The sequence below is a fragment of the Melospiza georgiana genome, chromosome 3, assembly GCF_028018845.1.
Source record: "Melospiza georgiana isolate bMelGeo1 chromosome 3, bMelGeo1.pri, whole genome shotgun sequence".
NCBI classification, from domain to species: Eukaryota; Metazoa; Chordata; class Aves; order Passeriformes; family Passerellidae; genus Melospiza; species Melospiza georgiana.
In genome coordinates, this window is record NC_080432.1 from 35247525 (window position 1) to 35275117 (window position 27593).

General features: G+C 44.3%; 2 protein-coding genes across 3 annotated transcripts in view; one reads left to right on the forward strand and one right to left on the reverse strand.

Annotated features, from left to right (window-relative positions):
- Positions 1-414: 414 nt before the first annotated feature.
- Positions 415-15813, forward strand: ANGEL2 (angel homolog 2). Of its 2 annotated transcripts, none has more exons than XM_058021310.1 (9): positions 415-499; positions 2089-2525; positions 4635-4888; positions 6114-6183; positions 7929-8350; positions 9331-9457; positions 10110-10170; positions 12030-12193; positions 15336-15813. In XM_058021310.1, the coding sequence occupies exons 2-9, from the start codon at positions 2096-2098 to the stop codon at positions 15488-15490; spliced, it is 1683 nt and encodes a 560-aa protein (XP_057877293.1). In that variant the 5' UTR covers positions 415-499; positions 2089-2095; the 3' UTR covers positions 15491-15813. The 2 variants fall into 2 exon arrangements, with proteins under 2 accessions (XP_057877293.1, XP_057877294.1); XM_058021311.1 differs by having other exon boundaries at positions 441-499; positions 2032-2525.
- A 1102-nt stretch (positions 15814-16915) lies between these two features.
- Positions 16916-27593, reverse strand: part of VASH2 (vasohibin 2) — a 34785-nt gene continuing 24107 nt past the window's right edge. The window contains exons 5-7 of the mRNA XM_058021529.1: positions 25819-26200; positions 23828-23943; positions 16916-19340 (exon numbers count right to left, since the gene is read on the reverse strand). Coding sequence (XP_057877512.1) covers positions 19271-19340; positions 23828-23943; positions 25819-26200 — 568 coding nt within the window. The 3' untranslated portion in view covers positions 16916-19270. The remainder of the gene's footprint in view (positions 19341-23827; positions 23944-25818; positions 26201-27593) is intronic.

Genomic DNA, 27593 nt, shown 5'->3' on the forward strand with positions numbered 1-27593 from the left:
AATTATTATTACTATTACTATATACAATACTATAGTATACTATAGTATTACTATTTTTATAACCATTTTATTGCTACTAAACTTTTAACAAATTTTAAAAAGAAGTGATTGGCGTTTTTCACATGCACGAACCCCGTGTTACCCCCATCTAAACGCTTCCAAAGCCCCGGGCGGGTTCATCAGCGCTCCGGAGCGGGCGCGGCCCCCGGCGGGGCGGGCAGCGCGGGCTGGGGGCGGGCGTCACCTGCCCGGGGCCGGCATGGCGGCGGGGCCTGGCGTCGCTGCCCGCGCTAAACATGGCCGCGGGCCCGGCCCCTGGACTACAAGTCCCAGGAGCGAGCGGGAGGGCGCGGGGCGGCCGCAGCCCGTGCGGAGGATGAGGCGGCGGCGGGGCGGCCGGAGCGCGGCGGCGGCCGGAGCTGGCGCTGCCCTGAGCTGACCCCTTCGGGGGGCGCCGGGGCTGCGCGGGGCCGGCAGCGGGGCCCGGGCCCGCCGGGAGGTAACGGGGGCGGGGGGCGCTGGCGGTCAATGCCCGCCCTTAGGCCGAGCAGGGCCGCGGTAAACACAGCGCGGCGCGGGGCGTGCTGCTGCCGGGGTGGGGGCGCCGGGGTTGGGAGGGAGCAGTTTCTCAGTGTTTTTCTGTAAAACATGTGTTTCAGGGGTTTTCTGTAAAGGACTGATGCCTCTGTTTGCCCCACAGTAATGCTGTGGTGTCCGGGAGGGTGTTTTGTTTTTGCCTCTGCCGTATTACATCTGGTGCGTTATGGCGGAAAAGGTTATTTGAGGACAAGCGGGTTTTGCTGAAAGTTGTGTTAGAGATTAGAGGGTGTCCAAAGGAGGGCTACGAAGATGGTGAAGGGCCTTGAGGGGAATCTGTGTGAGGAGCAGCCGAGGTCATTTTCAGCCTGGAGGAGACTGAGGGAGACCTCATGGCAGTCTGCAACTTCCTTAGGAAGGGAGGAGGAGGGGCAGGCACTGGTCTGTGCTCTGTGGTGACGGGGACAGGACCCGAGGGAATGGCCTGAAGCTGTGTCAGGGCAGGCTTAGGCTGGGCATTAGAGAAAGGCTCCTCACCCAGAGGGTGGCTGGGCGCTGGAGCAGCTTCCCCAGGGAACAGCACCAGGCAGGCTGAAGGAGTTCAGGGAGCCTTTGGACAAAGCTCTCAGGCACATGGTGTGACTCTCAGGGTGTCCTGTGCAGGGCAAGGGCTTGGACTCAACGATCCTTGTGGGTCCCTTCCAACTCAGCATGTGCTGTGATTCAGTGATTCTGTATTTCGGCTTATTTCCTGGGCTGAATGGCAGCTGGGAGGTTCTCACTTCAGCGCAACTTCAACATACCAAGCTTTGATATCTTTTGCTTATAGGCTCAAAATACACCTTATTTAAACAGTGAGGAATCTGAGACATCATTGTTACTCAGCCTAGCTTCCTGTGATTTTGTTGAGAGACAGATTTCTTTCTTCTAAAGAAAAAAAAAAAGAGAAAAAACCCCCACCTTTTTCATGGCTTTAGTTGCTAAGCTGAGATTTGCTCTCCTGGAAAAGAAGTAAGAATACAAATTTAGTCTTAAGCTTAGGGATGCCTTGAGACTTAGTACCTTTATTTCCCTGTTGTGTTGGCATTGGGATTTGAGCCAAATCAATGGCTTTCCAAACAAAGTCCTGACAGCTTGCAGGAAAGTGGTCCTCTCATTCCTTACAAATAGCCTTATGATAAAGTTAATGCAGCATGCAAAAATGACCTTTTGTAAAGGTCGGAGCGCTTGAAAGATCTGACACTTGAATTCAACAAGGCAGAAAAGAAATTTTATATTGTTACTGAGAGAGATAGAGTTTGGACACTAAATGGCACTTGTAAATCTGAGGGGGGAAAAGGATGCAAGATCACTTTGTAAAGTCCCATTTTGCATATCATTTAGACAAATGTTTAAACACCTTGTATTTAAGTGTTTGAATATCTTGTATGCATTAACTTGTGGAAGAGAGAGTATATTCTGTAAGTGCTGACCAGGATGACTTTGCCTCCACAGCTCTCTACAGGCAGATGTAGCTGTGTGCTAGCAATGACACTTGTGCTTTTTTGGTAGACACTCCATGCTGCCCCGCCATGTGCAGAGGCTGGGCAGAGACTGGATCACCCACTGGAATGGCTCCCAGATCCTGGCCTTGAACAGCCCAGTTTCCAGCTGTATGAGATGGGCCGGACACTATCCTCCCTGGGCCTCCTTTCCACTCCCTGTTTCAGCTGATTTTTCAGCAAACTGGAGATTCCCTCCATTTTTTGGACCTTGGAGGCAATTTCAGAACTCTCATTGGCATCTTGATAACTACACACAAAGTTGTTGCTTTCACCTCCCCAACCCCAGTATGAAATCTGAGGGAGAAGAACCATTGACAAAGAAGAGAAAACTCAGTGGCCAGGATGATACTCCAACTCCTGAGCAACAAACAGACTTGTCTAATCAGAAGGAAGTATGTTGTCTTTCTGTAGCACAGAATGAAGAAAAGCATGGCAGCAAGAAAGGTAAAAGATGCTCTTTGCTCATTTGCTGTGTTTATTTGTAATGCTGAATACACCAAATAAGGTTAGAGACATGAGCAGTGGTGCCTGCTCCTTTTGAGTTATTGTTTTTCTTGGCACCCCTCTCAGGAAAACGTGTCTTTAAAATGCTCCAGTTTTGTAATGCTGTTTAGTCTGCCAACTTGTATTTTGTGCTGTCAAACAGTACCAGAACTAGGTTCACTGCACTTGGCAGTGGAACACAGTCAGTTGTGTGAGGGATTGCCCAACCTGGGGAGTCCTGAGCTTGCTTCAGACTACAGTCTCATGTCTCTGTCACCAGGTCATGTCTGGTAACCTGGAAGCTCTGGAAAGCAAAAAGGTTTGGCTGACTTGCTGTAGGGCTGAGCTGGACTGGCAGTTGTATAGCTTCATTCCTTGTGCTCTACCTGAGCTCATGGACCTGAACTGGTTTCCAGACCAGTTGTGTTATCTGTGACCTAGAAAACTGAGAATGAATGCACTGAGTTTTAATGGTGCACGCTTCCAGTGTGATTTTGTTCTTACAGCTGTATTCTGCCGCTGGCATGGTAGCAAGTTTTGTGTCAGATCACGTCTGACAGAGCAGGCAGCACATGTGCTTATCCAGATAAATACAGGAGGAAGTGCAGAGTTGTCTACTGGGCTTAGTAACAAACTTCCATGAAACTTCAAAGTGTCTGTGTTAGCTTGTTACAGATACAATCTCCTACATAGCATCCAAATATTTTACTGAGTCTTGTGTATATTTACAGTTGTGTCTTGTGTGAGACAAACGGGGGGGACACAGTCAAAATTGTTGCCCTCTTGCATAAATCACTTCCTTAGCAAAATAAACTGGAAATTGTATTATGACTAAAAAGAGCAACAGATGCTATCAACATCCCAAAGGGATTTTTGGACACAAATACCCATAAGGCTTAGAACATCATATTCATCTTCAAGAGCCAAAGGAGGGGACTTTGTGCATTAATTACAGAGTCTTCTGTTAACCCTGCTTGCCTTTTATCAGATAGCTTTATCTGAGGGTGAGGTTGGCACTGTGGTCCTTCCCAGTCACCCTTTGGAAGGTGATGCTAATTAAAGATACCTGCTGAGGAGCAAGGTGACTTCTCTCCCACCACGGAAACAGAATTTTTGCTGTAATTCATTGCAAACACTGTAAAGTCCTGAATAATCTAAGCACAGCAATGAAAATGACTCCCCAAACAGGACAGATGGTGACAGCTATAGCTGCAGTCTGCCACTGGTTGTTAGCACAGATAACTGGACCTCAGCTTGCTCTCAGATGAGGTCAGATATAAAGGGTGAAAAGCGTCTCTGTGAGCTTTGAAGTGGAGAAATACATTTCTTAAAAAGTAATTGGATGCTTAGTGACGAGCAGATATGTTATTATGAATTTTCCTACTAATACTAAGTATGAAATTAAAAATGGCAGAAAGGTGAAGGATGTCTTTTCAGAAGTTGTTGGTAATTCTGAAACTTAATAATTTCTTGATTTCTCAACTCACTGAGGAAAATTGGGTTCATTATTTGCTTTGGGACTCCTGTACGAGGCCCTGTTGCAGGTTATGGCTGAGTTTTACAGACTGTTCACGTGGTAGAGGTGATTGCTGGATTCCTAACCCTTTGTTAGTCATGCAGAGAGAGATCAACAGGGTCCCATATGCTGCCCTGAGGAGTGTATCCAGACTGGCATACAGCATCTCTGCTGAAGAGGCAGTGGCACAAGGCAGTGTGAGACTCCCAACAGACTGGATTTGGCTCACCAGTTATGCAGCCTTTCTACAGGAGCAGGGGGTGCAATCTGATTGCAACAATCTCCTTAGAACAGGCCAGTTCCCCAATTTTAAAGCAGATGGAATTCAGGGCATATAATGGTTTTGTGCTGTTTGTTTGATTTTTTTTTTTTTTTTTTTACTGATGCTTATCTATCTTAAACAGAGGGTCTGAATCACTGCTAATTTAATAAACTTTTAGAATTATTTAAGAGATTTGAAAGACAAATAGTTGTCAGTAGAATGATTTCCAAGAGCAGTAAGATGCCATATGGTCCATAACATAACTTTTTTCTGCTTCATATGTTCTTAACAGGAACCATCAAAAGACACTGGGAATATTATTGTCAGCAGAGTAAAACAATGAAAATAGCCAAAAATAAAGGATCTGACCAAAGCAGCACAGGAAGTGAGGCAACATTTGATTTTACAGTCATGTCCTACAACATTCTCTCACAGACTTTGTTGGAAGGCAACTCTCACCTGTACAGGCACTGCAGGCAGCGATTGCTCTTCTGGACATACAGATTTCCCAACATCCTACAAGAAATCAAAGAGCTGGATGCAGATGTGAGTAGAAAATGAGCATGTGGATATTTCTTAAGAACTGATAAACTGAAATAGCAAATTCTGCTACTCTCTGCTGGGATCTGAAAAAACACCTCTGTGGTTTTGGTTGGTTGTAGAGTTTATTGTTTGTTTTTAAAGACACATAAATTATTGTAAGTCTTAATCAGGAAGTCAAGTCAGTAAAATGTTGCTTCAGTCATTGTTTAGAGCAGCAGAAGTTCAGTGATAGAATCCATCCTGTTTGTGTCAAAAAACAGTACTGAAAAAATAGTTCTATTGGGGAAGCCACAGAAAAACAACCTTGTGCCATTTATGTTAGTTATGTTAGTAGTAGCCAGGAATCTGGAAATTAAAGTCCCTTCAAAACTTTTCCTTTCTTCCTAATAAATTTATACATCCTGTATGCATGTATCTTTACAACGAGATGCCTTGGGTAGCTTTCTGAGAGGAGCAGCTGCTCTCACACCCTGGTAGGTGCAGGTGTCCTTTCCACGCAGAAAGTTCTTGCTAAAGGACATAGATTTTTAATTGTTTCATTGGTTGGACCTGTTATCTTAAGAGAAGCAGAGATTTTGGAATGTTGCTTGAGATTTGACTCTCCCTTGAGAGCTTGACTGAGCTGATGACAGCTGGGCAGGTGGGATGTGTTGCTGCAGTTGAGCAAGCAGGGGTAGCTTGTTCCCCTTTGGGAGCTCAGTCCTTTATTCCAGTGGTGGCTGTAGATCTGTGTTCCTGCAGCCTGCTGGGGGAAGGCTCACAGGAACTCACAGCTGGAGTTGGACTCCATGATCCTTGTGGATCCATTCCAACTCAAAGTACTCTGTGATTCTGTGACTCTCTTAAATGAATATTTTGAGTTTCAGCTTTGGTTCAGGTTCTTATAATATGGAAGCCTATTTTCCACCCTGTAGTGTGCCATTTGCCTCCTCATCCCTTCTCCCTGAGCCTTCCCCTGAGCTGCTGAGAATGTTGAAACGAGTTACTATTGTGATTAAATTGAATCTCACCTCTGAAAATGTCTGCCTGAAAAAGGAGGAACTGGGGCCTTCTTCATAATCTTAGGGAGCATTTTCTATAGAAGAGTGAATTCTTTTGTGGGATTATGGAGTCAAAATGCTTCTGAGTTTGCTTTTTTAATACCTGTACAGACTGGCCAACAGAGATATGCTGTAATAACATTTTGATGTACTTACTAATACATTTTAACTGTAAACCTTTGCCTTAGGTGCTCTGCTTACAGGAAGTCCAGGAAGACCACTATAGAACAGAGATCAAGTCAAGTCTGGAATCCCTGGGTATGATAAAACTCTTAGGACCAATATATTGTCTTCTTCCCTGCAGGGATAACTTGTTACCCTTGGAGAACTCAGTACCAGTTTCCTCAAAAAAACTCTTAGAGAATCAAGTCTTTTGCTATCATATGCAACAATGTTGTGTATCCTCTTTTTTAAATTCATCAAGTGCTCTCTTGAAACCACCTTAATCCTTTTTACCAGTGTTCTTGTTGGGCAGCTCTTCAAGGGCATGTTTTTTCTGCCTTGAAACCTTCCAAATATTAGCAATAAATGTTACCCATGATCAGTATATACTCATGAGGTTTTTATACCTAATGAATATATACAGCATTATAGTGCTGTCAGTCAGTCTGAATAGACTGTCCTGCCACTATCCCTTGTGATTTTATGCAAGGAATGTGTTGCTAAGGGTTGATTCCATGGTGGTTTAAACTGATCTGAATCTTTTATGCCCTGCACCACCTTCCAGTCCCAGGGCCCCACTTCCATCCTGGCACTGTTCTTGTCTGATGCCAGGAGGACATGGTAAAGGAGCAGCCCTGGACTGATACTTTTTTTCTTTTTTGGTTGGTTGAGGTAGTCTAGCTCCCAGAATTGAGTGTTTGCAAAGAAGAGGGTAATGGCAGTGATTGAAATCCACTTGAAATGTGAAACAACATTGTGAGGCCAGGCTTGTGGGGGCCAGAGTGCTTGTAACTAGTGTAGGGGAGGATCTGGAGCTTGCTTTAGCTCTTCCTTTCCCCATCCCTAGCTCCCAGATGCATGTCCTGCCCCTTATCCTGGGATAGTTTTGGCACTCACTGGTTAAATCCATCAGTCCAGCAGAATACTATCCAGACTAATTTTATTTTTCTGGGTTAGTTTTCTGTTAGCTTACTGAGTTAGCACTAAGTGCCACAACAGGTGGCAGGAGCAACATGGCCTGAATCTGGGAGAGGGGAATGGGAATCCCCTGTCCAGCACTGGTGTGAGATCAGGTCAGCTCACCTTAGTGCTGTACTTCATGAATTCATATGGTCTGGGCAGGGCAGAGAACATTTAAAAATGGCAAAAACTAGATACTGTTTCAAGATCTAATTTTTTTCCTTATCTATATAAGGTCTTGTTTAAATCACCTCTGCATAAAATGAAGAAATTGGCAAATCACTATTTCTAGATGGACTTGTTTGAACTCCAGTGCTGTCATTTGATAAGTGTCTCTGTTTCCTTGGTGAAAGCTTGCCACTTGCTGCTCACTGGATAATTCATAATTATGTAAATACATTTGAGACCTTTTTTCCATGAATAATTTTAGACATTGACTAATGACTTAGCATGATTAAGGCTTTTGATTGGTAATGCTTCACTGGTATTACTCCTAAGCCATTCTTGTAGCATCCAGAAAAAACTTCAATGCACAAGGCCACTTTTATGTGCCTTGTGGGAGTTTCTTTGTTGTTTTGGTTATGTTTTTTTCCAGATGAGGAGATAAGAACATGACTGGTATCTTAGAGTATGTAGATGTTTGCACATTGCATGAGGTATTGGACCATGTTTGCTGTCCTGCCTTGCCTCAGCTCAGATTAGGGCAGAAAGAAAAGAGCACAAGTCTCTGTGAACTTCACACAGACTTTGGTACTTCAGACTGGGGGTTGATTCTGATGTGAGAAAGCAGCATGAGATCTTCCTGATTTTTTTTTGTTTGTTTGTTTTAAAATCTCTATTTATACAATAGTATTTTATGTTCTTAATTGCCTTTCTTGCAGGGTATCACTGTGAGTATAAAATGAGGACAGGCAGAAAACCTGATGGCTGTGCCATTTGCTTCAAAACTTCCAAATTTAGCCTGATTTCCTCAAACCCAGTGGAATTTTTTCGCCGTGATATCCCACTCTTGGACAGGGACAACGTTGGACTGGTGTTGCTGCTGCAGCCCAGATTTCACTGCAAAGCCAATGCTGCCATTTGTATTGCCAATACACACCTGCTGTACAACCCAAGGAGAGGGGACATCAAACTGACCCAGCTTGCAATGCTCCTGGCAGAGATTGCCAGTGTTGCCCCTCAGAAGGATGGCTCTTTCTGCCCAATTATCATCTGTGGGGACTTCAATTCTGTTCCTGGCTCTCCATTGTACAGATTTATAAAGGAAGGAAAGTTAAATTATGAAGGACTTGCTATAGGGAAGGTAGGCTGTGCTTCTCATTTCTCCCCAAAAAATTGGTTAATGCTGATTAAAGAGAAGTATTTGGGTGGTGCTGTGATTGTTTCCATTGCAGTGCCTCTCTTAGTGCCCTGTCAGCAGCCTGCAGAGCAAAAGTTACTGCAGTTAAATAAGCTTGGATATATTAGCTGTGCCTTAGGGAATATTGTGTCCTCTCCCAGCATTCTGAAAGAAAAAACTTACGAACAATCATTCCTGAAATTTAGTTAATCCACAGAACAATTGGATCACTGTGTTTGGATGATTTTATCACTGTTTAAGTGTCCCAGTATTTAAGTAGGATAAAATAACCACTTAATCCAAAACCTCCTGTGTGCTCTGTGGGAAGATAACTCTTACTGCAGATAAACTTGGTGGCTACAGTAATTGTAAAAGCAAAGCTGCAATTAGATGTTGATTCTCAACTGTTTCATGATAAAAGATGTCTTGTTGTGAGCTCTTGTATGCAGCTGTTGGATGTGTCACATGCTATGTATTAGGATGACTGAACTACATAAAATGAGGAAACATGACCAAAACAATAGCCCTGCTGGATGTTGTTTGCTAGTGGGGACTTGATTCAAGCCCCCCTTTGACTTGACCTGCTCCCAGAAGGATCAGCATCTTGCAGCTGATCTGGGTAGCTCTGTATGCTGAGCCAGGGCTGTCACACTGCTAAAAAGTGTCCTTGGAAGTGTGTCAGTGTCACAAGAACCATCTAGAAAAATTGGGTACCTGCAAAGAACTTGCCATAGATAAACAGAGTGGATGTACATAAAGGCTGTTATTTTTATGGATTTGACTCATTATAATTATTCCAAGGGGCTGGGCCTTTTTCTTTAAACTTTACAAAAAATGTTCACTTATTTCAGGTTTGTTTGGTGGGTTTTCTTTTTTTTTTTTTTCTTGTTTTTTTTTTAAATCAGATTTTTTTCTGAAAAAAAAAAACTTGTTGTCTTTCTCAGGTCTCTGGACAAGAACAGTTTCCAAGGGGACAAAGAATATTATCTATTCCAATTTGGCCCAAAAAATTAGGTATTTCACAAAACTGTGTATATGAAATAAAACAGCAACAAAAGGAAGAAAATGCAGGTCAGTTTTTGAATTAATGAATTTTTGTGAGCCTTTGAAAGTGTCATTCAGCTAGTACTGAAAATCATACACTCTGTTTTAGTGGGGGAAGAACAGTGGGCTCATTAGAGTGTAAAGTGATTTATTCACATAAACTTTGCAAATTGGAACTTTATAAGATAATAGTTTGAAATTTTCCTTCAGGAATTGGTGTGTAATGTTTAAACTCCTGTGTTTGCATCCTGAAAGCCAGCTATGCTGTGACTGGGTGAGGGAGGAAGGAATGCAGCACATGGACATAGAGTGTGGACCTGCATTGTGCCTCAGTGTTTGTGAATTATAGTGTTGGCACTTCATGGAACAGTTGGGAAGAGCAAGTGATATAGCAAGATTATGGCTACATCTTTCATCCACTATTTTTTCCTTTGACAGTAAAAACAATCTTAAATGAATGGGACATAATATAAAAGAGTCTTTAGAGGGGATGTTACTAATGGAAAGAAGAATTTAATTCTGCTGGGTGAATTGTATCTTGTCTGCTGTAAAAAAATAACTGTACTTAAAGATATTTTTTTTTTACTGTAGCTTTTCTGCAGATTTTCTGTAGCTCTTCAGCATTGGTCTCACTTATATCCTATTTTAAATATAAATGGAATTTATTTTTATTTTGCAGAAGAAAAATCGGAAACAGAAAAACCAGACAACAATCAGGAGATTGTAATAGCATCTAAAAAGTATGTATTGGGGAAAAAAGTGGAAGCCCCCATACTTGGGGGTTGGTTTTGGTTTTAGACCAAACTTATATCTGATTCCAGCTGTGGGTACCTCATGATCACCCAGTCTGCCCTTTTGGCAAAAACAGTACATTTAAACATGAAAAGGCTGATCAGACAGCAAAAGACTAGAACTGGCAATAATGGAATGTGTGATCTTCCAGGAACTTGCAGATATTTTTTCAGAATGCAGGGCTCAGGTGTCAGTGCTGTCTAGAGGGTACTTTCTGTCTGCTCATTAAAAGAATGCTTCTGGCATTTTTTATCACTTCTTGACATAAACAGAACATCGTCCTCTGTAGGGACATTACAAGAAACATGTGAACTTGAGTCCAGTTGCAGAAGCCATGTTTTTAAAAGAGGGAGAGAAAAAAATAAGCCAGTGTTGTCCAGCTTCTGAAGTATTGGCACTTCACTCTCTTTTTATTGTTTTTGATACCCTGGTTTATGGATGTATAAAATCTTATAATACAGTGTGAAACTGGGATGAAGGAGGGAAAGGAACTGGAAAGGTCATAACATCTTCCTTGTCATGAGTTCTGTGGGAGTGTTTAAGTTCTTGGAGTCTGAGAAATGTGGAGTATTATGGATTTGGTAATGCAACTTTCACTCAGAAGGAGGAAGCCATGGCTAGAATGCTGAGGAGGAAAATGTAACTGCTTTTTGAAAGCAAGAATATATTTGCATTTACCAAACTGGTAAAGGCATATAAAGTAAGGCATAGAAGAAGGAAATTGCCCTAAATGTATGTATGGGATAGTAGGCTCCAAGTCAGCTATTTCTTACCAGAAATGAGATCTTGGCATCACTGCAGATGGTCATAGTAGAACTCTTGGTGATTCTTGGTGATGAAAAAGATGTCATGGCATTTCTGAGAGAAGAAGTATTTAACAAACAGGAGGCCCTATGCTATGGTTTAAATCCATAGCGTGCTGAATGCTTCTTGCAGGGCTTTTCCCCTCATCTTAAAAGGGATGTCAGGTAACAAAACCAGAAATTACTACTTGCCTGTGTTGTACCAACTGGCATGTTTGTTTCTGTTCTGAATCAGCCAAGGTAATGTGCTGATATTTTTTTTCTTTTTTTAATTGCTTGTGTTTCAACCAGAACACATTGCAGCCTAGGTTTAAAATGCAGGATGAGACAGGTACCAGCTGAGGGATTGATGATTTGTAGAGATGATGGAAGCAAAACTCCTGAGAGACAGGAGTTCTTTTGCTAAAAGGTGCAGTTTTGCATTTTGCTTTCAAGATTGAAAAGACATGTGAGACAAGATGGGCTGAACTGAAGAGGAACAGACAAATGATGGGGAGACAGAAAATGGGAGCCTGCGTGGAAGAAAGACATAAGCATAGCCTAACTTGGAACTTGATACCTCTAGCTTGGGGGAGGATAAAACATCTAAAAATCTGAATTTCTCTTTATGCTGAAGGGTCTGGTTAGATGAGTTTGTGTTTTGTTGCTTTCATATGAGCTGCTTTCATGGACCTTTCTGCCTACGTGTCAGGGAGAGATTGCTGAGTGAGGACATGTGAATGCTTACAGAATGTATATGGAGTTCAAAGCTATCTATTAAGTAAAATGTCAGCTAAACCAGTTCTGATCAGCATTTTACTTGAAAATGCTGCCTGCATTTTGCCTTCAGAGTTTTGGACCTCTCACACAAAAGACTACAGGATGGCTTGCAGGAGAGACACACTAGTTTGCATGTCCAGATAATTCATTTTGTTCGTAACCAGGAATTATTTGGTATTTCTTCATTGCTTATTCCTTCTTGGTAATGGAAGAAAATAAAATTCTTTTCTTTGATGTCTCTTTAGGTCGTCTTCAAAATTGCGGCACCATTTTAAATTGTCTTCAGTGTATTCTCATTACTTCCCTGAAACTGGGATTCCAGAAGTGACAACTTGTCATTCCCGAAGTGCTGTCACCGTGGATTATATCTTCTATTCTGCAGCAAAAGATGATACTGCTGACCAGCCAGGTACAGACACCAACTTTTCATTTTCATAAATTCTAAACAAGAATATTTGTTTGCTGTAGTGATGATTTCATCCATGTGAAGTTCCTCAGAGGTTTGTGGTAGTGCTTTGAATGTCAGCTGTTACCTGAGAAACGTGGTAAGCTCACTACAGCTGGACTTGTAGTGCCACACAGGGCCACCCTTTTCATCTGAGTGAACGTTTCTGTGGTTCCTGTCCCAGCATGGGGACAAGCTGGAGGTACAGGAAAGCAGCAGTGGAAGTACTGCTGTCAGTAATGCAGGCCAGACCTACAGCAAGGCACTGTTCCCAATCATCTGATCAACACAATGAACAGCAATTTGTGGTGTGCATTAAAACTGATAAACGAACATTTCCTGGCAATTTACTTCTCAGCTTGTCTTGCAGTAATTTGTGCCAAGTAACAGGCCTTTGCTGTGGGCACGGTCACTGGCTCGGGCCCAGCTGTCACTCTCCGGTTTGCAGTTGCAGCTAAAAGTCACCAGATGGTGCAAGAAAGTCGCGGTACCTCTGTGGGAATTTCGTGATGGGTATCACAGTGTTTCTCCAAGCTTTACTGCCCTGGCACTCGTTCTGTGGGTGCTTCTGAGCAGTTTGCTTTCCATGCTCCCATGAGTTCTGTGTGTCATGCCATCAACAAACATCAGTGCAGTGCTAGCACATTCATGACTCTGCATTAGAGCAAAGAAACCTGGATTCCATTGCTGTAGAGTACAGTGCCACTGATTTTTATAAATTAACATTCTTTTCAGTATGTGGCATGAAAACACCACCTTCATCTCTTGTAACTTGAGACTAAATTGTTAAAATTCATTGAGTCGATTCACAGAAGTCTCACTTGTCATAATGTGCACAGTAAATGCTACCTTAATATAAAATGGCAAATACAAAAGCTTTGACTGAAAAACCACAATATGGGAAGTATTTAGATTACTTCTGAATGCCATGTAATTTAATGGAGTGCTGTGTGATTGCAGAATGCATCTCTGCATAGAATTTAATCCTGATTCACCTGTTTCTGTATTTTTTGCACCGTTACATATTTTTTGCATCATTAGCACCATCATTGCTCCGGCAGAGATACAGCACTTTTTTGTTTTTGCAGTTGTTTTTCAAATAGATTGTTGTCACATCAGGGCACAGAATGGAACCAAACTTGAATTTTCCAACTACTTTAAACTAGTATAGTTTTTATTCATGAGCTCTTAGAAATTAAGCCATGGTTTGGATTTTCAGTTTTCTAATGACCTGGGCCTCCATATTTAAAGCTGCCAAAGTCTGTACAAGAATTTTAAATGTGGTCTAGCCTCACAGATTGGGTTTTTCCATTTAAAGGGTTTTATTTTAAAATATTCATGCTTTATTCTGTCATGTTTATCCAAATATTTGGTATTAAAAAATCCAGCTGCCAGGATTTCCTGTAATCAGGGTTCAGTATCTACCTGAGTCCTGCAGGCTGAGTTTTGCTGAGTGTTCTGAGTGACATTAACCACTGCATGCAGACCAAGTTCTCTGTGGCAACAAACTGCTCCTTTGTAGATATACAGGCGCTGATAAATGATAAATTTGTCTCAAGACCTGGTGGACATGTGCTCTAGAGCTGCCAAGAAATCTTTACAGTAAAAAAGCTTTTCTTTAAAGCAGCAAACAGCTGCTGGCTTGTTGAAGGGCTGGAAAGCTGGCAGATGGCAAAGGATGAAGCTGTTGAACTCTCTGAGGAGTTCAGAAGTTGCTGGATAGTCCTTTAAAGTATCTCTTGGGAAGCCAGTACCAGGGTCAGCCAGGAAGCTCTGAATTTGCTGAGAACTTTCACACAGAAAGTATTTCTGTCACAAGTTACAGCTGCAGTTTGTACTGGTCCTGAAAGCACTCAACTCGCCCAGGATCACCTCTGCACTCTAAAAGCAATAGGCAGGGTTGCTGAGTAGTTGTCCAACTTGAATACATAGCTCAGGAAATCTAAATTTTACACATCATGGAAGGATTTCAGTGAAATTTCTCCACCTGAGCTGAGAAGCTGATTGCTCTTTGATGATGGGCAAATCATGACTGACAAATACAGTGGCCTTGAGTGGCAGGGTTACAGTAATTGTAGAAAAGGTAGAACAACTGAACATCTCCCTGGGCTTGTGCAAGGCAGCTGACATGGTCCTGCCCAGCAGCTGGAGAGATGGATTTGGTGGCTGCACCACTACATGAATTAGCTGGAAACAAACAGCTGCCATCAATGCCTCAATATCCAGGTGGAGACAAGTGGCATTCCTCAGGGGTCAGTTCCTCATTCCTCAGGGATCAGTACTGGGACCAATGCTGCCCCATCCCTGGAAGTGTCCAAGGTCAGGCTGGATGGAGCTCTGAGTAACCTGCTCTAGTGGAAAGTGTCCCTTGCCCATGGCAAGGGGGTTGGAACTTGATGGTCCCTAAGATCCCTTCCAAGCCAAACCATTCTACGTAAGTGTGTAGTGATTGCAAGGCTTGAGTTGTGTTCCCTCTTGCATGAGCAGTGTGGTGTTCCATCTGGGGAAGGAGGTGGGAGTGGGTTCCTTAGGTTATAGGAATTATAGGAATATAATTATTAGTTCCTTAGGTAGTTGCAGGAATGGGTAGCAGGAGATAATGGAGATCCCTTCTTATGATGAAAGGGAATAGAAAGCTAGAATACCTTCATCCTTAGGAGCAAAAGTGTCTGTATGACCTGCCTGCTGGGGAGCTGTGTGCTTGAGGATACAGAAATAAAATGTTACGTGGACCAGTAACTAAAAAGATATTTACCTTCACAAGTGTCATCTCTGTTTAGCAATGCTGTTGTCTAAAGTAATGGACTGGATTATATGAGGCTTTTTCAGGGGAGTTACAATGAACAAATAAATGCATTTTCCTTTTTATTTTTATTTACCCTTCCACAAAATAGTGTCCTTAGGAATACTTTGAGCTCTACTGCTGAAACTCTATTTTGAGAATCATAAAAGAATTTCTGAACTGTCATATTGGTGATTTTGCATGGAACAGTACCAACTGTGCATTATTGCTGCCATACTGCTTTCCTCCTTCTACATCTGTATGAACATGTGATACTTAGCCCACACTGATTAACATTGCCTTGTGGTTTGTTTTTTCTAACAGGAGCAGAGGATTCTTCTTGTGGAGGTCTGAAACTTCTTGGCAGGCTGGCACTTGTAACAGAGGAAGATCTTTGGACTGTTAATGGTCTTCCCAATGAAAAGAACTCTTCTGACCACCTGCCACTGCTAGCAAAGTTCAGGCTTATTGAACGGTAATATCCAAAGGACTTCTCTCTCATGGGATGATTATTATTATTTTTTTAAAATTCAAGCACTGCTGGTCCAGTTTAAATAAGTTTGCCTGCATGCTGATTTATTAGTGTTGTGTGAAGTAGACTTTCTAAAGGGACTTGCTTTTTTTTTAAAAAAAGATGGTTAATTTACTTTACCAAGTCTTTTAGGGAGAAAAAGGATTTTACATTAGCTTCCTCTTTGATAAAGGAAAACATCTGTGCCAGACTCCAAATGGCATTATTTTTCATGAATATGTTGTAAATGATTTTTATTGTAAATCACAGTAAAAAGGACTATTCTGAGAACTGTGTGTTTCTTCAAGCAGAGGTGAACGTGTCTTTGTGCCTGCAGCATTTTAAAATGAGTTCAAATTAATGTTTTACTGTAAAGGTGCTTTGTGGTCACTTCCATCTTAATACTTCTGCAAATGAATTTACTCAGTGTTGTCAGTGCAGAGGCTGCAAGATTGAACTTTCAAAGGAAGAAAGGCAAATACTTATGCTTTAAGAATTTGCTGCTTAAAATTCTAAGGGCATAAATATAGGTAGCATTCACTGAAATCTTTTTTAAAGTATCTGAAATAAAGCTAAGCTTAATGAGCACACCACATCACAGGAAACTTAACTGATCTATATAGGAGCAAAAAAATTAGCCCTTGACATCTTAAGGTTTCAAACCTATTGAAGAACTCGTGACAGGGTGGGGTTTTTTTCCATTTAGTTATTAAAAAGGTCTGGTTGTATCTTGAAATGACAGATCCTGAGGTTATTAAATTATCATGGTTTTATATTTACTCTCACGATGCACTCATAAACATTCTCTATAAAATACAATTTACAAAGTAATTAAAAAACAACCAGACTGCCTGAATAGGAAATGTGGAGAGGCTGGAAACAAATCTTGTAACTTGGTCAAACAACACATGGATGTGTATGTAGAACCAACTTTGAAGTAAGAATTGTCTTTCAGTGTAGTGCTGGAAAACCTGCACCCATTCAGACACATTTGTCTCCCAGAAGCACTTGTGGAATCTTCATCTGTGTTGCCTTTCCCTGACTACAGACAACTGCAATTAAAGCTCCTCAGTCCATTACAAACTATGAGCACCTGCCAAAACATTCAGCTTACATTGCTGAGAATTTGGAGGGGGCTACTTTTGTTATAGTCAGAGGTAGTTGTAACTGACTGAAGATCTTTCTTCTGCCTGTTAACTGTGAGATTGATGCTGAGAATGACAATCTGTTTGATCCTGGATACTGTCTGGCTTCAAGCATCTGAGTAACCTCATAGATGCCAGCATACTTAGAGGCAACAAATTTCTGGGTACACCCACATTACAGGTAAAAACATTGTTCAGTTGTAGCAACCCTTGCTAAGAGCAAAAACAAAAAAGAAACCACACATAAGTCATAGAAAAAGACTATCATGATACTTTTATTGAAGTTTCATGCTGTGCATATACAAGAGATGAGAAAAAGCCCAAAAAGTCATGCATGTTTTTCTATACTATTTGACCACTTTGCTGTCACTTGAACCACACTTAAGACAAATGCCATCATAAGCAAGTTTCAAGAGAATATTTCAGCAGAATTTTAAACAAGGATCAAGAGCAATTTGTCAACACACCTCTACAGCATTAAAAAGCTTCAGTATCAGTTAAGAGAAAATAAAGTGTGCTGGACAAGGGTAGAAACTATATTACAACCATTATTTGAGCTGAAGTAAACCATGGTTTCATAGAAAAAAGTTGCAACATATCAGGTAACATTGTGCTATAGGATACAGCTGATCAAGTTTTTTGACATCATTTTATCCATGAGAAGTCATTAAAAAAATTATTTAGGTCACAAGACACTGGGCAGCACAAAGTTTGAAACCAAAACTCTGCAGCTGATGTCAAATTACACAAGAATTTCTACCAAAAGAGTATTTCCCTCTCTTCAGCTTCACTCCTTAAGCAAAAAAATCCTTGCTGTGAACACAGGAGTGGAAAAGTTAAAGAAAGAGGGATGGGAAAGGCCTTCCTGATATTGATATGGTAAACTTGGATAAAGAGGTGTCACACTTTTGAAAAGTTCTTTTTCTAGAGCTTTTGAACTCTTAATCAGTAGAAAGCCTTTCATTGGCTGTAGAAGGTTGCTGGGTCTTGGCTTTCTCTTCCTGTCCTAGGCAGGTGAAATTCAGTTTTTTGAGCAATGAGGTCTGTGAACAAGCAATTCTTTCCTTTTATATTCCTTCATTTTCTGGCTGATGGAAGTGTCCTAGGAGCTTACATCATTCCATTTGAATAAGCATTACTGTCAGTCTGTAACAGCGTCTATCTTCATCGAGATCCCAAAAAAGTAAGTGCCCAGGAGGGGAGGTACACCAGGCCCGTGGCAGCATCATCTATGAGCACAGCACAAAGGGTAGAGGCTGGACATGTACAATAATCCAGTTTATATTTAGGCACCTAATGAAACAATTCCAGGAATGCAGCACTCAAATGCTTCCAGAGAACTTCACCAAGTCGAATGGTGGACCCCAGCGAGTCTTACCGCGTCACTTGAGAACACTGCTGTCCATCACAGGTCCTTAGCCAAGTCTTACAACAATACAACTGAGCAGGGAGGAAGCAGACAAGCTTGATTTTCATCTATTTCAGTCATACTTCCTTATTCAAGTCTGACTAAGCAGTTGTTACTACAACATGTGCAGGAAAACTCCCTGCACAGCACGGCAGGTTTGACTTCAGCCTGCCATGCCTGATTTAATACAAGGTGTCAAGGCACCACCATCAGAGACTGCCCAGCCTTTCAAAGACAAGGTTCAAATTTGCACATAAATATGTGGAGAGAAAAGCACATAGACTCAGGTTAGCAATTCCCACAGTTTTTCCATTATTCCAGGTACTACATATATGAGAAAAAAGCTGACTTGTCTCTACAAAACAGCAATCTCTATGTTTTGTGCTTCAGCGGTGTAGTTCAGAAAGACTAAAAGCTTGTGACAAAAGTATAAAAAAAATTATGAAAGTTTAAAAATTCATTATTCATCAATTATCATCATTTAAAAAACCTCAACCCTTCTATCTTGCCTAACAAGATGTCAGTGTTAAGAATACAGTTGCATATTACTATTACTTAACATCTTTCGGCAACGCACAGAAAATAACAACAGAGGTGGCAGTAAAACATCCAGTGCTGTTTTAATACTCCCAGTAATGCTGGGAAACAGTACAAATCGGTTAGAAAACAATAATACTGACGGTTTTGCATATCTATTAAGTCAAGTGAGGTAATACTGATACTTTAAAAACTTATGCCACTTCTTCACTGCTTGCTTTTATTGCTGAATTAAAGATTAATAGTGAATATGATTTTTTTTAATTGCACTGCACCCCAGCACATCTTAATACTAAGAATATGATTTGTTAGTTACTCCAATGCAACCACCCAGCACAAGGCCAAGTTCAATTAACACTTGTACAGGGAAATTAAATTTGAAGAAACTCACACCACTGAAGTCACCTGCTACATGATGGGAGAGAAAAAAAAATCTCATATCCTGGCAAATCTAATTTTAGGTTCTCTTCACCGATGCCTTTTCTGTAAATTGAAATAAATACTGCCACCAAAAACAATTACCCCCTATTATCTAGGTCAAACTTTTATTGTGAGAGTACATAAATTAAAAAGCAGTCCCATTCCTTTTTCCTTCCGAGGGGGTGCAGGTAAAGTGCAGCGGCAGCAGCGGGAAGCCCTCAGGAGCCCGTGGCACGGGTCAGATGCGGAGCTGGTAGCCGACCTCGTTGAGTGCAGCCAGGTCTCCCTTCTTGTCCAGCACCGCCGGCCTGCGCACAGGGGAGGGAAGAGGGCGCTGCTCACCAGCGATCCCGCACGGCCGTGCAGCCGGGGAGAGCTCAGCAGCCGCAGGGACGGTGGATAGAGCCAGTGTTGTCATCTTAAACACAGTCCTGGTCAATCTGCTGCAGGAGCTACTGTGATAGAGCTATCTGTGTGTTGCCTCTGACAAGCTGTGCCTGGGATTTAGGATGCGAACCTGAAGCACCCCCTCCTCCTGACTTGAGAGAGCCCTAAATGAGTAGCTAAGACTAGACACACCCCACCTGTCATCCACCCCGGAGCAGGACTCCAGCTTTTAGAACAAAGCCAAAACAGCTGAGAGCAAACAGGCAGGGTCTCTCACACGGGCACTGCATGTTGGCTCAACCCCAGCCTGCCCCTCCTCTTGGCTGGCTCTGTGTGAAGGGCTGGAGCCCACCAAACAGAAAACACAGGGTGGACTCCCTTCAGCCTCCTGGCATCCAGCACTCTGATACCACTCACCTGAGCAATCACACATGGACGCTGTTGGACCATTTCAGTATTCCAACAGCCTGAACCAAAGGAAACCTTGAGCTATCAGTCTCTCATTTTAGCAAGCAATGGAAAAGGTCCTGCAACAAAGTTGTCAAACCAAAACTATTCAGCTGATTTATAGTCTGGAAGTGTCTAATCTGAGAATCTATTGCAGGCTCTTGGCTGCTTTCACACAAAGCCATGTGTTTGCTTTTCTGAAGACATACATTGTTTAAAGCACACATTTCTCTAGTACTCCATAGCATGTCTGCTTCCCTGCAGAAACACAGCTAAAGCCCCAGCAGTACAATGGGAGGCTGCTCCAGTGCTTTCAGCTCCTCAGCCCTGCTTTCCAGCTCTGTGTGCTTATTACTCTTTGCTCCCTCTGCAGCAGATGTGACCCCTGAGTTTGCTCAGCCAGGCTGGCCCTTATCTCCCTGCTGCAGGCTGCCAGCCCATTCCCACTGGAGCAGCTCAGGGCCGGCAGCAGTGCCACAGGCAGGCTGGAAACCAGGGAAAGCCCAGCCCTGGCTGTGGCACACTGCTGGGCACACACAGGGAAGAGCTGTACTGCTGCAGCCCCAAGAACTGAGAGTGTATAGCTCACACATGCATGTGTGCAACAGAGCCTCTGAAATATTTTTAATTGCTCAATTCAACAAGGATTTTTTTTTTTTTTAAGAGTTAACACCAGATGCCTGCTGAGAATCTGGACAGCGTTTGAGGCATCTAATGCCCTTCTGCCTAGTGGCACATTGAATGAAACCTGTTGCTTTGCCATTTATCTAAGCACCTTTCATAATAACTTCACCATCCTCACTGCAGTACTGCCCTGCACCATGCCTTGTGTTTGTCTCAATTTAAGTAATTCACAAAAGAGAAGAAGTCTTCACTGGTCTCTCTTATTTGCAGGAAGGGATCACACTTACAACAAATCACTGTAAGATAGTTTGCATTTTTCCTCATTATTCCTTCAGAGCAGATGGGATTTGACTAACCAGTAAACAAGCTACAAGCTGCATCCCTCAGAGCTTGTGTAGGAGTCAGAGACCAGCAAGAGATGCACTGTATGAGACTTCCAGTGTCCTTCCTTTCCCCTTCATTCCAATTTAGGGACTCTCTTCACACCTTTTTCTCCCTCCCTTTACTTAGGGTCACAATATGGTTTTAATTAAAGCATGCCTGGATGGTAGTACCTTCTCTGATTATCCAGGAGGGATGGGGAGTCACTGTACACCCATGGTGACATGAATATTTCCACACATCCACAACTGTCTGCAGCTTTTAGCTACAAACAGACTGTCCTCCATAAGTTTCAGGAAAAGACAAGACTTGGACCAGAGGCACCACAGATCCCATTCTCCTTGGTGCCACATGACTATGCCAGACATGCCCTCTGAGGCCAGGGGCCTCTGCTTTACTGGCCCATCAGATCACACCTCCTGTCCAAGGCACCCTGACCACAAGCAGGTGAGCAAGCTGTGCCCAGCTGCTGGGCACACAGCATTCATGAGCTCTCTGCACCTGAGCTGCCTGATTTGATACATCCTGATGTACTCCTGCCCCCTTGCACACCCTGATAAAACAGACTAGCAGAACTTCCCTTTCAGCAGCTACACTGGGCTGGAAGCACACAAGGCCAGTGTTGCCAGCCATTCACAGAGCATGCATGTTAAGGCTCAACATGAAATTGAAAGGAAATGGATCTGGTGAGCTCACATTTAGGAGCAGAGATTCTCCAGACTACTGCATGACCCTCCCTTCCAAACTCAGAGCAACTCTCCCAAACCCCTCCAGCTCCAGGAGCTCCTAGTGAGGATGAAACTCTTCACTGCCTGTTCCAGCACAGGAATGCAATTTACTGCACCCTGCTGCTTTGGGACTTCAGAGGATGGGCAAGTGGACACGGTAAAGCTTCAGACTCACCAGAGAGATTGACACTGCCCTATCTAATGCTCTGTATCCATGCAGGATCACACCAGCTGTGGGCTAAGAGCACAGGGACTGCTCACAGCTCAGTTAATAAGCTGCAATTTGCCTACACACCAGCCTCCTAGCAGGCATGCACTGGGTACTGCACTGCCACCTGCCCTGCAATGTGCCCCACATGCCTTGCAGCTGCACTTGCAGGCTGAAAAGCTATCCTGGGCTTGCTGGCAGCCACCACTAACATTTACCTAACAAAGCTGAAGGGGGAAGGATGAGAAGTTAAATGTTTGTGTCTGTGAAATCCTCTTCCGTCCTTAGGCACAGTTTCATCCTTTGTCCTTCAGAAACAATCCATCCAAGATACTCTAGTTCACACTCCATATCCTTCAGTGGGAGATTTCTCCCAGCAGGCCCATATAATTTTACTGTTGAAAAAACCCAAGCTGTAATAACAGCTTGTCATCAGCAGGTGAAGCCTTTCAAATGAATGTGTTATTCTGCCCCTGCCAGCTCACACTGGAGCAAAAGGCTTCTCTCCCCCTCCCCAGCCAGCTCAAGAAAGCTGTAATTACAGCATGTGAGTAAGAGATCCACAAAGAAACAAAACAGTGTTGATAAGCACAGCCATTCTTTAGCTTGGATCCCAGCCCAAAGCCTAGCCGACCTGACTCTTTCCTATTCTGTGTGTAACACAAAGGCCTCTCACTCCATCAGGTTCTCAGAGATTCACCAATATGGAGAAGAGAATACCCTATTTCTCCCCTTTATTTCTCACCTTACGTCAACCGCTGCATGTGTTGAGATTTGTCATTCAGCTCATCCCTGACCTGGGGATGCCATTCCCCCTTCAGGGCTCACAGCTCATCACACTGTGTCTGAGTCTTACATCTTCTGTCAGGGTGACCCAGGGTTTATTTCAGAGTTACATATAATTTGCTCTTGATGCAGAGCAACAGAGCAGAACCACTGAGCAAGTAACAGGTGCTGAAGCCACTGCAAGGCCACCTGTACACTCCCTGCCTTTCTGTCCTGGAAAAGCAAAGCTGCCAAGGAGAGATCAGTCACTGCAGAGCAGCCACATGCCCAGCAGCTTTTTCAGGAAACCACCTCAACTGGAGAGTCTCCAAGCCCAGTGACACTCATTCCTCTCCAGAAATACTTGATCCACTCCAGCAACTCAGAAGCACTATCAGAAACTCAAAAATGAAACTGTTCCCCAAAGAGAATCTAGGAGGAGAAGCCTGAAGCAGCTGAGCCCATCACAACTATAATTATCTATGCACTAAACAAGGAGCTCTCAGTGACGAAGCCCAAAGCACAGCATCGTGGATTGCGTGTGAATGAACGTGTAAAAATAAAAGCTTGCTGTGAAATCATCTGCTACTAACGTATCTTGAAGTTATCTTTAGAAGATTAGTCTAATGTCTTTGTTAGGTGCTTTAAAATAAATAAATAAGTGCTGAGACAGTAGTCTGGGAGTCTATTTAAAAAGCAATGATCATAAATATGTGACTAATCTGGGTTACGTATAGGCTTTCACAGTTGTCAGCTTCCTGGCATGGAGCACCACAGCTAGCACTCAGCTCTTCCACATCTAAGGTAGGGGAGTCTGAATTGCCAGTGCCTGTAAAAGGCCTGTGGATCTGGAAGCACAGTTTTATCCATTTAGAGGTATTGCATCCATCCTTCCCCACACAGCTGAAGAACAACTCCTGGCTACGACACACATGGAAAGAGGCCTGGGGTTTTTCTGAGGTGATTAAAATCAAAGAATACAATTCAAGTGATGTTGTCACTTTGGAAAGACAAGTGTACATTTCCCCTGTCTCTGTAAGCTGCACAGTGCAAGGACCCTGCATGGAGGGGCCACCAGGCAGCAGGAAGCACTGGAAGCAATGCCAGGACATCAGCAGTGCCAGCAGCTCCTGGAGCCCCTCTGCTACCAAAGGCACCTGGTGCAGTTTGTGCCAGTGAGCACAGAAGTTGTGTACAGCAAAGTACCAGCAGCAGCCTCCCCTGTGCCAGCAGGGATGGTGGCAGGGATACTCACGACTTGTCCCTCCTGCAGGCCCGTCTCTGAGGGCTGCCCTGCCTCCGGCGCGGCGACAGCGACTTTCCCCGGGGCCTCTCCTTCATCGGAGAATGGGCACTGGACGGCTTCAGAATCTGTGGGAGATGGGGGAGGGAAGGAAGTGCCTTCAATAAAGGCAATGATTCACTGCAAATAAAAATTTAAAATAAAGGGCCTCATACAGTAGCAGGGATGGCACACAAAGAGCCTTCAGTCCCTTGGGGCTTATTCAAATCCTGCCCAGGTTAAGAGGAACTCAAAGCTGTTATCATGTGATAGCTGTTCAGGGGCCCCCTGCAAGAATTAGTTGGTGTCACCAGTTCAATTCCCAGCTGAATACTGTCTCATCCACAGCTTTCTTCAGAGCTGGCAACAGCAAGAGATAAGAAAAATGGCTTTGAGCCTCAGCTGAAAGAAACTCAGGCAGCCAAATCACCCTCTCAGCTTTTCTCTCAGCAAACAGAGGTGACCATCTCTCAGGCTGGCAGCTGAACTCTGACAGTGAGGCTTTTCAGTAGGTCCCCATCCTCCAGGCCCTCCAACATCAGAGGGCAATCAGCATTACACTCACACTCTGGACAGCTTTAAAGACCTGATCCTCCAAACCCAGCCCACTCACAATGGAAGCCCTCTGAATTCTGTAATAACTCGAGGGAAAGATCAGATGCAGGGCTTTCAGCCTTCAAGGGTTCAGGGCTGTGGTCCTGGCCCCGAGGCACTCAGTGGGACAAGACCCAGTGTCACAGCTCAGTGCACACAGAGAGCTGGGCCCTCTATCAAAAACAGTAGAAAATTCAGTCAGTCATCCACCCCTGTGGACTTCTTCAACTCAAGCCTGTTTGCTCTCTCTGGACAGCATTAAAAGCACATGAATAGAGAAGGACAAAAAAACCCAAACTTACATTTGGGTAAGGGGTTTTGAGGTTACATCAGTAATCAGGCCCATATGCTTAAGCATGGTACAAGGTGGCCCTCAAAACTCCTTGGCAGGGCAGGGGAGATGGCAGCAGAACATCGATGCCACTGGCAGGGCTCACCCCAAGGTCAGGGCAAGGGGCAGGTGCCCCAGCCAAAAAGGCACGTGGCTGCCACGTAGGAGCCGTCCTTTAGTGGGGAAGGGGAGAGAACCCAGAATAACTTGGACACCATGCCACATACCTCTGCACAAGAGCCAGAGCCATTCTTAGCAACACACCTGCTCTGCTCTCGCTGCTGGCAGCCAGCTGGACAGGCACCAAATCTGCTTCCACCACGACCACAAAGAGCTCCTGGCCCACGCCAGGCTCAGAGGCACGGTCAGGGACACCCCTCATGCCCAAGGGCAGCCAAACCCTGCAGGCCCCTGGCAGCCTGCCTTGTCTCCCCATTGTTTCCCAATGAGCTCTTCAGTCCAACCAGCCAGCAGGGAAGTCTATCAGGGAGTTGCTTTACTTGCCTGTCCCACATAACCTACTCTGTGATTTAGCTGAGAGTAGTAGACATCAGCCCTCTGGGATGTCCTGCAAGTGTTATAATTAAAAGAACCCAGCCCCGATTCAACACAAATTGAACACCATTTATAAGAGGCAACTACTGGCACAGATTTCCCATGATACCTCCTGCAGGTCAGGTGGAAAACACAGACCCCCTACCTGCAACCAGGCCACTCTTCCCAGCAGTTCCAGCCCCAGCTAAGCTGATTCTTCCCAATCACCTTCTTCTGGAGTCATTGAGGAAAGCAAACTGGGCAGCAGCTCCCTGACAGCCAGGGACAAGTATGGGTTCAAGTGTTTCCCAGGCTAAAGGGGAGATCCTTCAACTAAATAGCTGTAAGGGCTTGAAAGCACACCAAAAAGAGAGATGCAAGCACCCCCTCAGCACACCTGCATGATCTCAGGCTGACACACAGCAAGGGACAAGGGGGACAAGGATGCAGGATGGGACAAGGCACAGCTGCCTCCTGAGCCCAACATCCAGGTGCACGGACCTACCTTCATCCTCATATCCCTGGCAAACTTCTCCAGCTCCTTCCTGACGTCCGTGCGCATCATCTTGGAGACGTTGAGGACCAGCTGTTTCCACTCGATGGGCTGGAAGCTGTGCGGCTCGTGCGGCACGTACAAGCCGATTTTCACTTTTTTCACCGAATGCAAGTACTTTTTATAGGAGTCTTCGAATTCGAAGATGAGGTCGCTCAGAGTCCGGTACGTGAGAGGTTTGTCCATGAGATCCGAGCGCCTGCTCATGCCCAGCGAGCCGTAGCGGCCATTGCAGTAAATGCCAAGCACCACGTGATGGAAATAGTTCCCTGAGAAGTGGGTTTTAAAGCTGATGGGGAATCGCTCCACCGAGGGCTGCCCGTTGGTTAAGTAGCTGGGGTGCACTGCATCAAGGCAACAACGGTGCTGGGAGAGCAGCAGCTACAATTACACCTGGGAGACTTCTTCAGCAGGTTTGGGGTTTCTAACTGCCAGGCAAAGCGCTTTCCTGTAAACAAACTTATTCTCACTGTGTGAGAATTCATTCATCTCACATTCATCTCTGTGCCCAGATACAGCCAATGCTGCCAAAGCCCATTTCACTGCTTGGAAAACAAATGACTCTTATTCACACTGAGGAAAAAGATAAAACCACAACACTGTTCAGGTCAGCACGACCAAAGACAGACCACCCTCCCTAGATCTGGGGAAGCTCCCCATTTGATACCTACATCAAACTCCCACACTTCCAAAGGGAAAAGTGTTTACCTCCCTTTCTGGAGGGTTTGATACAACTTAGTTTACTGAGCCTCATTTTCTCATGTCTTCAAATAGTATCAAGAAATTTGGATTTATTCCTCGCCAAGATGACAGTCTGTCTTTCTTTCTGTAAACTGGCCAATGACATTGCACTCCTCATACAGAGTGTTTCAGCATGTTACCCTTGTAACCTTGCTGAGAGGAACCAAAGGAAAGGTCCAAGATGAATAATTAATTAGATAAGCACAGAGGTATGGTCAGAAACACTCTTAAAAAGCAAACCCTGTCCCTGGAATCACGGACTGACCATTTCAAAGGCACCATGTGCAGAGGCCAGGACCAAGCTCTGTGCCAGTGCAATGTGTGAGCTCAGAGGGGAGCTACATGGAGGGGAGCAGGTCACCTCCAGGGAGGCTGCTGGCCCGTGCCAGGGAGAGGACAGGCTGAGAATCCCTCACAAGCAGCTCTGCGTCAGCACCTACGTCGCACGCAGCTCCCTGCTGCTAATCCTGGGACAGCTGAAACTCAGCCGGGCTCCACATGCTGGCACCTGGCCCTGGGACAGCAGGTGCCTTCCCCTCCACAGCTGAGGCCCCCACCCACGCCTGGGGATGGAGCAGGGATGACCAGAAAAGGCTGCAGCAAAACGCTCCAGCCTGGGGCTACTCCAGCCAGAGGCACCTGCTGGGACCCTGGAGCCATCCCTTGAGTCAGCTGGTCATGGTGCTGCCACTACAAAATACCCCACCCAAAAGGCAGCACTGCCAGGATAGTGTCAGGGCATCTTGACAGATGGAGGAGTGGGCTCAGTTCCCACTGAAGCTGCAGGAACCTGATTTGTCCAGGATTCTGCTCTGGGCATCACCAGCATCCCCTCTTCTCCATGCCTCATGCCCAAAAAGGAGGTATTTAACAGCAGTGAAACAAGAGCCACCACACAGCTGAGAGATCCTGGGATGTTACTGTGACCAGCCTTCCTGCCCTGCCTGCACAGCACGGCTGCCAGACAGCTGCTGGGAAACAGAGCA

What these genes read in the sequence shown, in the direction of transcription:
- ANGEL2 (XM_058021310.1), top strand. Translation starts at nt 2,096, where the DNA reads ATGCTGCCCCGCCATGTGCAGAGGCTGGGCAGAGACTGGATCACCCAC. An exon ending in TCAAAGAGCTGGATGCAGAT is followed by an intron (nt 4,889 to 6,113) that starts GTGAGTAGAAAA and finishes CCTTTGCCTTAG; the next exon opens with GTGCTCTGCTTACAGGAAGT. An exon ending in ATTGTAATAGCATCTAAAAA is followed by an intron (nt 10,171 to 12,029) that starts GTATGTATTGGG and finishes ATGTCTCTTTAG; the next exon opens with GTCGTCTTCAAAATTGCGGC.